At 42.9% G+C, this 14072-nt stretch overlaps 1 protein-coding gene across 2 annotated transcripts in view; it reads right to left on the minus strand.

Moving 5' to 3' along the window:
• Positions 1-14072, minus strand: part of LOC139557599 (lysine-specific demethylase 9) — a 42216-nt gene that overhangs the window by 23771 nt on the left and 4373 nt on the right. For both annotated transcript variants that reach the window (XM_071372610.1, XM_071372609.1), the window contains exon 3: positions 6216-6353. In XM_071372610.1, the coding sequence (XP_071228711.1) occupies positions 6216-6353 (138 nt within the window). The remainder of the gene's footprint in view (positions 1-6215; positions 6354-14072) is intronic.

Here is a 14072-nt window from a genome sequence, read left to right on the forward strand (position 1 = left end):
AGGCCTACACATAAACCAAGCACAGCTATAGGCCTACACATAAACCAACCACAGCTATAGGCCTACACATAAACCAACCACAGCTATAGGCCTACACATAAACCAACCACAGCTATAGGCCTACACATAAACCAACCACAGCTATAGGCCTACACATAAACCAACCACAGCTATAGGCCTACACATAAACCAACCACAGCTATAGGCCTACACATAAACCAACCACAGCTATAGGCCTACACATAAACCAACCACAGCTATAGGCCTACACATAAACCAACCACAGCTATAGGCCTACACATAAACCAACCACAGCTATAGGCCTACACATAAACCAACCACAGCTATAGGCCTACACATAAACCAACCACAGCTATAGGCCTACACATAAACCAACCACAGCTATAGGCCTACACATAAACCAACCACAGCTATAGGCCTACACATAAACCAACCACAGCTATAGGCCTACACATAAACCAACCACAGCTATAGGCCTACACATAAACCAACCACAGCTATAGGCCTACACATAAACCAACCACAGCTATAGGCCTACACATAAACCAACCACAGCTATAGGCCTACACATAAACCAACCACAGCTATAGGCCTACACATAAACCAACCACAGCTATAGGCCTACACATAAACCAACCACAGCTATAGGCCTACACATAAACCAACCACAGCTATAGGCCTACACATAAACCAACCACAGCTATAGGCCTACACATAAACCAACCACAGCTATAGGCCTACACATAAACCAACCACAGCTATAGGCCTACACATAAACCAACCACAGCTATAGGCCTACACATAAACCAACCACAGCTATAGGCCTACACATAAACCAACCACAGCTATAGGCCTACACATAAACCAACCACAGCTATAGGCCTACACATAAACCAACCACAGCTATAGGCCTACACATAAACCAACCACAGCTATAGGCCTACACATAAACCAACCACAGCTATAGGCCTACACATAAACCAACCACAGCTATAGGCCTACACATAAACCAACCACAGCTATAGGCCTACACATAAACCAACCACAGCTATAGGCCTACACATAAACCAACCACAGCTATAGGCCTACACATAAACCAACCACAGCTATAGGCCTACACATAAACCAACCACAGCTATAGGTCTACACATAAACCAACCACAGCTATAGGCCTACACATAAACCAACCACAGCTATAGGCCTACACATAAACCAACCACAGCTATAGGCCTACACATAAACCAACCACAGCTATAGGCCTACACATAAACCAACCACAGCTATAGGCCTACACATAAACCAACCACAGCTATAGGCCTACACATAAACCAACCACAGCTATAGGCCTACACATTAACCAACCACAGCTATAGGCCTACACATAAACCAACCACAGCTATAGGCCTACACATAAACCAACCACAGCTATAGGCCTACACATAAACCAAGCACAGCTATAGGCCTACACATAAACCAAGCACAGCTATAGGCCTACACATAAACCAAGCACAGCTATAGGCCTACACATAAACCAAGCACAGCTATAGGCCTACACATAAACCAACCACAGCTATAGGCCTACACATAAACCAACCACAGCTATAGGCCTACACATAAACCAACCACAGCTATAGGCCTACACATAAACCAAGCACAGCTATAGGCCTACACATAAACCAAGCACAGCTATAGGCCTACACATAAACCAAGCACAGCTATAGGCCTACACATAAACCAAGCATAGCTATAGGCCTACACATAAACCAAGCATAGCTATAGGCCTACACATAAACCAAGCACAGCTATAGGCCTACACATAAACCAAGCATAGCTATAGGCCTACACATAAACCAAGCATAGCTATAGGCCTACACATAAACCAAGCATAGCTATAGGCCTACACATAAACCAAGCATAGCTATAGGCCTGCACATAAACCAAGCATAGCTATAGGCCTGCACATAAACCAAGCATAGCTATAGGCCTACACATAAACCAAGCATAGCTATAGGCCTACACATAAACCAAGCATAGCTATAGGCCTACACATAAACCAAGCATAGCTATAGGCCTACACATAAACCAAGCATAGCTATAGGCCTGCACATAAACCAAGCATAGCTATAGGCCTGCACATAAACCAAGCATAGCTATAGGCCTGCACATAAACCAAGCATAGCTATAGGCCTGCACATAAACCAAGCATAGCTATAGGCCTGCACATAAACCAAGCATAGCTATAGGCCTGCACATAAACCAAGCATAGCTATAGGCCTGCACATAAACCAAGCATAGCTATAGGCCTGCACATAAACCAAGCATAGCTATAGGCCTGCACATAAACCAAGCATAGCTATAGGCCTACACATAAACCAAGCATAGCTATAGGCCTACACATAAACCAAGCATAGCTATAGGTCTACACATAAACCAAGCATAGCTATAGGTCTACACATAAACCAAGCATAGCTATAGGTCTACACATAAACCAAGCATAGCTATAGGTCTACACATAAACCAAGCATAGCTATAGGCCTACACATAAACCAAGCATAGCTATAGGCCTACACATAAACCAAGCATAGCTATAGGCCTACACATAAACCAACCATAGCTATAGGCCTACACATAAACCAACCATAGCTATAGGCCTACACATAAACCAAGCATAGCTATAGGCCTACACATAAACCAAGCATAGCTATAGGCCTACACATAAACCAAGCATAGCTATAGGCCTACACATAAACCAAGCATAGCTATAGGCCTACACATAAACCAAGCATAGCTATAAGTCTACACATAAACCAACCATAGCTATAGGCCTACACATAAACCAAGCATAGCTATAGGCCTACACATAAACCAAGCATAGCTATAGGCCTACACATAAACCAAGCATAGCTATAAGTCTACACATAAACCAACCATAGCTATAGGCCTACACATAAACCAAGCATAGCTATAGGCCTACACATAAACCAAGCATAGCTATAGGCCTACACATAAACCAAGCATAGCTATAAGTCTACACATAAACCAACCATAGCTATAGGCCTACACATAAACCAAGCATAGCTATAGGCCTACACATAAACCAAGCATAGCTATAGGCCTACACATAAACCAAGCATAGCTATAAGTCTACACATAAACCAAGCATAGCTATAGGCCTACACATAAACCAAGCATAGCTATAGGCCTACACATAAACCAAGCATAGCTATAGGCCTACACATAAACCAAGCATAGCTATAGGCCTACACATAAACCAAGCATAGCTATAGGCCTACACATAAACCAAGCATAGCTATAGGCCTACACATAAACCAAGCATAGCTATAGGCCTACACATAAACCAAGCATAGCTATAGGCCTACACATAAACCAAGCATAGCTATAGGCCTACACATAAACCAAGCATAGCTATAGGCCTACACATAAACCAAGCATAGCTATAGGTCTACACATAAACCAAGCATAGCTATAGGCCTACACATAAACCAAGCATAGCTATAGGCCTACACATAAACCAAGCATAGCTATAGGCCTACACATAAACCAAGCATAGCTATAGGCCTACACATAAACCAAGCATAGCTATAGGCCTACACATAAACCAAGCATAGCTATAGGTCTACACATAAACCAAGCATAGCTATAGGCCTACACATAAACCAAGCATAGCTATAGGCCTACACATAAACCAAGCATAGCTATAGGCCTACACATAAACCAAGCATAGCTATAGGCCTACACATAAACCAAGCATAGCTATAGGCCTACACATAAACCAAGCATAGCTATAGGCCTACACATAAACCAAGCATAGCTATAGGCCTACACATAAACCAAGCATAGCTATAGGCCTACACATAAACCAAGCATAGCTATAGGCCTACACATAAACCAAGCATAGCTATAGGCCTACACATAAACCAAGCATAGCTATAGGCCTACACATAAACCAAGCATAGCTATAGGCCTACACATAAACCAAGCATAGCTATAGGCCTACACATAAACCAAGCATAGCTATAGGCCTACACATAAACCAAGCATAGCTATAGGCCTACACATAAACCAAGCATAGCTATAGGCCTACACATAAACCAAGCATAGCTATAGGCCTACACATAAACCAAGCATAGCTATAGGCCTACACATAAACCAAGCATAGCTATAGGCCTACACATAAACCAAGCATAGCTATAGGCCTACACATAAACCAAGCATAGCTATAGGCCTACACATAAACCAAGCATAGCTATAGGCCTACACATAAACCAAGCATAGCTATAGGCCTACACATAAACCAAGCATAGCTATAGGCCTACACATAAACCAAGCATAGCTATAGGCCTACACATAAACCAAGCATAGCTATAGGCCTACACATAAACCAAGCATAGCTATAGGCCTACACATAAACCAACCATAGCTATAGGCCTACACATAAACCAACCATAGCTATAGGCCTACACATAAACCAAGCATAGCTATAGGTCTACACATAAACCAAGCATAGCTATAGGCCTACACATAAACCAAGCATAGCTATAGGCCTACACATAAACCAACCATAGCTATAGGCCTACACATAAACCAACCATAGCTAAAGGCCTACACATAAAGCAAACCATAGCTATAGGCCTACACATAAAGCAAACCATAGCTATAGGCCTACACATAAACCAACCATAGCTATAGGCCTACACATAAACCAACCATAGCTATAGGCCTACACATAAACCAACCATAGCTATAGGCCTACACATAAACCAACTATAGCTATAGGCCTACACATAAACCAACTATAGCTATAGGCCTACACATAAACCAACCATAGCTATAGGCCTACACATAAACCAACCATAGCCATAGGCCTACACATAAACCAACTATAGCTATAGGTCTACACATAAACCAACCATAGCTATAGGCCTACACATAAACCAACCATAGCTATAGGTCTACACATAAACCAACCATAGCTATAGGCCTACACATAAACCAACCATAGCTATAGGCCTACACATAAACCAACCATAGCTATAGGCCTACACATAAACCAACTATAGCTATAGGTCTACACATAAACCAAGCATAGCTATAGGCCTACACATAAACCAAGCATAGCTATAGGCCTACACATAAACCAAGCATAGCTATAGGCCTACACATACACCAAGCATAGCTATAGGTCTACACATAAACCAAGCATAGCTATAGGTCTACACATAAACCAAGCATAGCTATAGGCCTACACATAAACCAAGCATAGCTATAGGCCTACACATAAACCAAGCATAGCTATAGGCCTACACATAAACCAAGCATAGCTATAGGCCTACACATAAACCAACCATAGCTATAGGCCTACACATAAACCAAGCATAGCTATAGGCCTACACATAAACCAAGCATAGCTATAGGTCTACACATAAACCAAGCATAGCTATAGGCCTACACATAAACCAAGCATAGCTATAGGCCTACACATAAACCAAGCATAGCTATAGGCCTACACATAAACCAAGCATAGCTATAGGCCTACACATAAACCAACCATAGCTATAGGCCTACACATAAACCAAGCATAGCTATAGGCCTACACATAAACCAACCATAGCTATAGGTCTACACATAAACCAAGCATAGCTATAGGCCTACACATAAACCAAGCATAGCTATAGGCCTACACATAAACCAAGCATAGCTATAGGCCTACACATAAACCAACCATAGCTATAGGCCTACACATAAACCAAGCATAGCTATAGGCCTACACATAAACCAACCATAGCTATAGGCCTACACATAAACCAAGCATAGCTATAGGCCTACACATAAACCAACCATAGCTATAGGTCTACACATAAACCAAGCATAGCTATAGGCCTACACATAAACCAAGCATAGCTATAGGCCTACACATAAACCAAGCATAGCTATAGGCCTACACATAAACCAAGCATAGCTATAGGCCTACACATAAACCAACCATAGCTATAGGCCTACACATAAACCAACCATAGCTATAGGCCTACACATAAACCACAGACCTACATTTCAGTTGTAAAACTATGGCCAGGAGGCTAGTAAGAATAAATAGAAAGTAGGTTGTTTTGTATTAATCATTTGATAAAGTCCAAGCACCAACATCCCCAACATCCATTCTCTTATCCTCTGACCTTCAGAAAGGGGGACTCCTCCAGCATGTCCAAGAACTCTGGGAAGTAGTCCCCCACCTCCTCTGCCATGGCTCCCACCAGACTGATCTGTCTCATGGGACCGGCCCGGTACGTCCCCGAGCAGTAGGTCCGCCCCACCTACAGAACAGAAAGAGAGGTCAGAGGTCAGACTGTTCCGTTTCATGGGGCCAGCCTGGTCCGACCCACCTACAGTCAGCACACAGGTGGAGAGGTAATGTTGATTTGGCTCAATCTGAAATTAATGCAATGCCAATGTGCATTGGCTTCAGGCTTTAATATATCATTATGATATTGGACTAAAACTGACCTAGATGGATGGTTTGGTGAGCATGGAGCCGTCCAAGGCTTTCCACCATTTAGCTAACCCTAGTTAGTTAGTGCAACATAATCAAGCAGTGCCATGCATTCATTTTCCTCCCCTGAACCCATTAATAGCACTTGGATATTGCAGTGGAAAGGCTGCATTAAACTAATTGTCTAATTGTCTGTGTAAACTGCACAGAGCACTGTATAAACCGTGTGTGTGGTAGTATCAGCCCTATGAGAATCCATTGGTCTGGTCAAACACGACAGTAAAACGTCATGGAACAAGTCTAGAGCCACTCCATTAGGCTTCTAGGGAGCAGAGCAACAGGGAAAACGTCATGGAACAAGTCTAGAGCCACTCCATTAGGCCTCTAGGGAGCAGAGCAACGGGGAAAACTTGGCAGGAGTTCAGCTATAGACTTAACATTGGTGTACTTTGGAATGAAATAACTATTAGATAGCTAACAGACTGACTGTTGAGCTCATTCATAACTTTGTCTAAGATAAGTACTGGTGGGTACACAGCTATAACCCAAACAAAGCTATAACACCTGATTCACAGTCAATCACTTTATCAGGCTGGTTGAGGTCTTGACGATGGGATGGAACAAAACCCTCCACAGCCTGTAACTCTCCAGGACCAGGGTTGGTGACCATTGCCAGCATATTTAAGTGACGGGGGAAAACATTGATACAGTTACATATCGGTATATTATTTTTGACATTATGGCCATATTATTTTGGTGCAAGTCGGCTGTACTTGCAACAAAACTATAAGGATTTTTTCCTTATATTTTGAAATATTGAAACAATTTATTTTCAGCACTTTTATTTCCATGACTGATCAAAACTAATTTCTCATGACTCCCTCTTGTCCTGAAGCAGAAATACAGTGCATTTGGAAAGTATTCAGACCCCTTCACTTTTAAGTTACAGCCTTATTCTAAAATGGATTCAAAAAAAAAAATCCTCATTAATCTAAACACAACACCCCATAATGTCAAGGCGAAAACTGTTCTTTAAAACATTTTTGCAAATGTATTAAAAATAAAAAACGAGATGTTTCTACAACTTGATTGGCGTCCACCTGTGGTAAATTCAATTGATTGGAAATGATTTAGAAAAGGCACACACCTGTCTATATAAGGTTCCACAGTTGACAGTGCATGTCAGAGCTAAAACCAAGCCATGAGGTGGAAGGAATTGTCCTTAGAGCTCCGAGACAGGATTGTGTCGAGGCACAGATCTGGGGAAGGGTGCCAAAACATTTCTGCAGCATTGAAGGTCCCCAAGAACAATCTGAGCAATCGGGGGAGAAGGGCCTTGGTCAGGGAGGTGACCCGATAGTCACTCTGACAGAGTTCCAGAGTTCCTCTGTGGAGATGGGAGAACATTCCAGAAGGACAACCATCTCTGCAGCACTCCACCAATCAGGCCTTTATAATAGAGTGGCCAGACGGAAGCCACTCCTCAGTAAAAGGCACATGACAGCCCGCTTGGAGTTTGCCAAAAGGCACCTAAAGGACTTTCAGACCACGAGAAACAAGATTCTCTGGTCTGATGAAACCAAGATTGAACTCTTTGGCCTGAACGCAAAGCGTCACGTCTGGAGGAAACCAGACACTGCTCATCACCTGGCCAATACCATCCCTACGGTGAAGCATGGTGATGGCAGCATCATGCAGTGGGAATGTTTTTCAGCGGCAGGGACTGGGAGACGAGTCAGTAGTGAGGAAAAGATGAAAGGAGCAAAGTAAAGAGAGGTCCATGATGAAAACCTGCTCCAGAGCGCTCAGGACCTCAGACTGGGGGGAAGGTTCACCTTCCAAAAGGACAACGACCCTAAGCACACTGAGACCAGAAGAAATATGCTCTTCATCCAACCTGACAGAGCTTGAGAGGATCTGCAGAGAAGAATGAGAGAAACTCCCCAAATACAGGTGTGCCAAGCTTGTAGCATCATACCCAAGAGGAATCAAGACTGTAATCACTGACAAAGCTGCTTCATCAAAGTACTGAGTAACGGGTCTGAATACTTATGTAAATTGTGATATATATATATATTTTTTTATATAACTTTGCAAAGAAATCTAAAAACGTTTATTATTGTGTGTAGACTGATGAGGAGAAAAAAACAAATCAATTGTAGAATAAGGCTGCAATGTAACAAAATGTGGAAAAAGTGAAGGGGTCTGAATACTTTCTGAATGCACTGTATGGTGAGCAATATGTTAGGAACATCAAATCGCAATAAAATCGCAGTAGCAAATTGCAATACAAATAGATTCGTGAGAATCGCAATACAAATAGTATCAGCACCTCCTGTAAGTATCCACTGGCGTAACGCGGTTTCTCTGGACCACAGAAGATACAACTGTCCTGTATAGGCTACCTGAACCTGCATGACATGAGCCGCCCTCACAATCTCTCCCAGCTGGGATAGGAAGTTGTGTGTAAAACCAGTCTATTTATGCCAAATGCAGTTCGTCCAACCTCAGAACACTAGCTTACTAGGGATTGATCAAATAGCCAAAAAGGAAAAAAGTAGTCAGTTTGAGAATAAATTCAGCTACTATTTATTGTTGAATAGCCTATACAAACGGGCTGCAATATTCAAGGTAAATTAAATTAAATCCAACTTGAGAGACTCCCCTGAAGTCCTCTTTTTTTTGTCTAAATGTTTTCACCATGGCCTGTAGGTTCTGGTTGCGGACTGTTTTCTACACTGAGTATTCTGCATTATATGTCCATTGCGGTGCACACAATTAAAATGTAGTCTTGAATGATGCATGCCAAGATATACCGGAGATGAGGGACAACTCAAATGCCGGTTCACCTGTGAAGGACTAAGGTCCATTCAATGCTGGCCTGACCAATCGGAATCCATGCTTCAAGATGTTTTGATCATGCGGACTGGGATATGTTCCAGGTTGTCTCAGAATCACCGTCACTGAGTTCATAAGGAAGTACATCCAGTGCATTCAGAAAGTATTCAGACCCGTGACTTTTTCCACATTTTGTTAAGTTACAGCCTTATTCTAAAATGGATTAAATCTTTTCTCCCCCCTCAATCTATACACAATACCTCATAATGACAAAGCAAACACAGAGTTTTGGTAATTTTTGCAAATGTATAAAAAAAAAAACTGAAATATATTTACATAAGTATTCAGACCCTTAACTCAGTACTTTGTTGAAGCACCTTTGGCAGCGATTACAGCTTTGAGTCTTCTTGGGTATTACGCTACAAGCTTGGCACACCTGTATTTGGGGAGATTCTCCCATTCTTCACTGCAGAACCTCACAAGCTCTGTCAGGTTGGATGGGGAGCGTCGCTGCATAGCTATTTTCAGGTCTCTCCAGAGATGTTCGATCTGGTTCAAGTCCGGGCTCTGGCTGGGCCACTCAAGGACATTCAGAGACTTGTCCCGAAGCCACTCCTGCGTTGTCTTGGCTGTGTGCTTAGGGTCATTGTCCTGTTAGAAGGTGAACCTTCGCCCCAGTCTGAGGTCCTGAGCGCTCTGGAGCAGGTTTTCTTCAAGGATCTCTTGACTTTGCTCCGTTCATCTTTTCCTCAATCCTGACTAGTCTCCCAGTCCCTGCCGCTGAAAAACATCCCCACAGCATGATGCTGCTACCACCATGCTTCACTTTAGGGATGATGCGAGGTTTCTTCCAGACGTGACATTTGGCATTCAGGCCAAAGAGTTCAATCTTGGTTTCGTCAGAACAGATAATCTTGTTTTCATGGTCTGAGAGTCCTTTAGGTGCCGTTTGGCAAACTCCAAGCTGGCTGTCATGTGCCTTTTACTGAGGAGTGGCTTCCGTCTGGCCACTCTACCATAAAGGCCTGATTGGTGTAGTGCTGCAGAGATGGTTGTCCTTCTGGAATGTTCTCCCATCTCCACAGAGGAACTCTGGAGCTCTGTCAGTGTGACCATCGGGTTCTTGGTCACCTCCCTGACCAAGGCCCTTCTCCCCTGATTGCTCAGTTTGGCCAACTCTAGTAAGAGTCTTGGTGGTTCCAAACTTCTTCCATTTAAGAATGATGGCGGTCACTGTGTTTTTGGGGACCTTCAATGCTGCAGAAATGTTTTGGTACCCTTCCCCCGATCTGTGCCTCGACACAATCCTGTCTCGGAGCTCTACGGACAATTCCTTCGACCTCATGGCTTGGTTTTTGCTGTGACATGCACTGTCAACTGTGGAACCTCATATAGACAGGTGTGTGCCTTTACAAATAATGTCCAATCAATTGAATTTACCACAGGTGAACTCCAATCAAGTTGTAGTAACATCTCAGGGTGGATCAATGGAAACAGGATGCACCTGAGCCCAATTGCGAGTCTCATAGCAAATAGTCTGAATACTTACAGTTGAAGTCGGAAGTTTACATACACCATAGCCAAATAGATTTAAACTCAGTTTTTCACAATTCTTGACATTTAATCCTAGTACAAATTCCGTCTTAGGTCAGTTAGGATCACCACTTTATTTTAAGAATGTGAAATGTCAGAATAATAGTAGAGAATTATTTATTTCAGCTTTTATTTCATTCATCACATTCCCAGTGAGTCAGAAGTTTACATACACTCAATTAGTATTTGGTAGCGTTTCCTTTAAATTGTTTAACTTGGGTCAAACATTTCCCACAATAAGTTGGGTGAATTTTGGCCCATTCCTTCTGGCAGAGCTGTTGTAACTGAGTCAGGTTTGAAGGCCTCCTGGCCTGCACACACTTTTTCAGTTCTGCACACAAATTATCTATAGGATTAAGGTTCGGGCTTTGTGATGGCCACTCCAATACCTTGACTTTGTTGTCCTTAAGCCATTTTGCCACAACTTATTGTTGTGTATGCTTGGGGTCATTGTCCATTTGGAAGTCCCATTTGCGACCAAGCTTTAACTTCCTGACTGATGTCTTGAGATGTTGCTTCAATAGATCCACATAATTTTCCTTTCCTCATGATGCCATCTATTTTGTGAAGTGCACCAGTCCCTCCTGCAGCAAAGCACCCCCACAACATGATGCTACAACCCCTGTGCTTCACGATTGGGATGGTGTTCTTCGGCTTGCAAGCCTCCCCCTTTTGCCTCCAAACATAACGATGGTCATTATGGCCAAACAGTTCCATTTTTGTTTCATCAGACCAGAGGACATTTCTCCAAAAAGTACGATCTTTGTCACCATGTGCAGTTGCAAACCGTAGTCTGGCTTTTTTATGGCGGTTTTGGAGCAGTGGCTTCTTCCTTGTTGAGCGGCCTTTCAGGTTATGTCGATATAGGACTCGTTTTACTGTGGATATAGATACTTTTGTACCTGTTTCCTCCAGCATCTTCAGAAGGTCCTTTGCTGTTGTTCTGGGATTGATTTGCACTTTTCGCACCAAAGTACGTTCATCTCTAGGAGACAGAACGCCGCTCCTTCCTGAGCGGTATGACGGCTGCGTGGTCCCATGGTGTTTATACTTGCGTACTATTGTTTGTACAGATGAATGTGGTACCTTCAGGCGTTTGGAAATTGCTCCCAAGGATGAACCAGACTTGTGGAGGTCTACAATTTGTTTCTGCGGTCTTGGCTGATTTCTTTTGATTTCCACCTGATGTCAAGCAAAGAGGCACTGAGTTTGAAGGTAGGCCTTGAAACACATCCACAGGTACACCTCCGATTGAATCAAATGATGTCAATTAGCCTATCAGAAGCTTCTAAAGCCATGACATCATTTTCTGGAATTTTCCAAGCTGTTTAAAGGCACAGTCAACTTAGTGTATGGAAACTTCTGACCCACTGGAATTGTGATACAGTGAAATAATCTGTCGGTAAACAATTATTGGAAAAATAAATTGTGTCATGCACAAAGTAGATGTCCTAACCGACATGCCAAAACTATAGTTTGTTAACAAGAAATGTGTGCAGTGGTTGAAAAACGAGTTTTAATGACTCCAACCTAAGTGTATGTAAACTTCCGACTTCAACTGTATTTAAATAAGGTATCCGTTTCTTAATTGTAATAAATTAGCAAACATTTCTTAACCGTTTTTGCTTTCTCATTATGGAGTAGTGTGTAGACGGATGAGTATTACATTATAATTGTTTTAATCAATTTTAAAATAAGGCTGTAACTTAACAAAATGTGGAAAAGTCAATGCACTGTATGGGATGTTGTTCCCACTGTGACTATAAAAACATACCCAAACCAAAAACCGTGGATAGATGGCAGCATTCTCGCAAAACTGAAAGCACGAACCACTGGATTTAACCACGGCAAGGTGACTGGGAGAGATGGTTGAGTACAAACAGTCCAGTTATGACCTCCGTAAGTTAATCAAACAGGCAAAACATCAGTACAGAGACAAAGTGGAGTCGCAATTCAGCGGCTCAGACACAAGACGTATGTGGCAGGGACTCCAGACAATCACGGATTACAGAGGGAGAACGAGCCACGTCGCAGATACCGATGACTTGCTCCCGGACAAGCTAATTACCTTCTTCGCCCGCTTTGAGAATAACACAGGATAACAGATGTAGGCCGTTCCCGAGGTCTGTGAGCTCTCAATCCCCGTGGCCGGCGTGAGTACGACTTGAGCGTGTTAACCTTTGCAGGGCTGAAGGCCCAGAGGGCATCCCTAGCCATCTGGAGTGTTTACGTAAATATCCAATCTCTCCCTATCCCAGTCTGCTGTCCCCACTTGCTTCAAGATGTCCACCATTGTTCCTGTACCCAAGATAGACAAGGTAACTTAACTAAATGACTATCGCCCCGTAGCACTCACTTCTGTCACCATGAAGTGCTTTGAGAGGCTAGTTAAGGATCATATCACCTTCACCTTACCTGACACCCTAGTCCCCCCTCCATTTGCATACCGCTCCAATAGATCCACGGACGATGAAATCGCCGTCGCACTGTACTCTGCCCTATCCCATCTGGACAAGAAGAATACCTATCTAAGAATGCTTTCCATTGACTACAGCTCAGCATTCAACACCACAGTGTCCTCCAAGCTCGGGTGGTGAAGGTAGGAAACAATACTTCCGCTACGCTTATATATATATATTTATACAAGGGTCCACTGCCTGCCCTCCAGGACATCTACAGCACCCGATGTCACAGGAAAGCCAAAAATATCAAGGACATCAACCACCCGAGCCACGGCCTATTTATCCTGCTATCATCCAGAAGGTAAGGTCAGTACAGGTGCATCAAAGCTGGGACCGAGAACTGAAAAACAGCTTCTGTCTCAAGGCCACCAGACTGTTAGACAGTCATCACTAGCCGGCCTCCACCCAGTACCCTGCCCTGTACTTAGCCATTGTCACTAGACGACTACCACCCTGTTACTCTACCTTTCCCCGTAGAGGCTGCTGCCCTATGCACATAGACATGGAGCACTGGTCACTTTAACAATGTTTACATACGCTTTTACTCATTTCATATACTGTATTCTAATCAAGGACATTCTATTAAACTATTGCTGTATATATAGTTTTCTATCCTACGTATTCTTAAACATTATAATTTTTTTATTTAA

This window comes from Salvelinus alpinus, chromosome 28, assembly GCF_045679555.1.
Source record: "Salvelinus alpinus chromosome 28, SLU_Salpinus.1, whole genome shotgun sequence".
Lineage (NCBI taxonomy): Eukaryota > Metazoa > Chordata > Actinopteri > Salmoniformes > Salmonidae > Salvelinus > Salvelinus alpinus.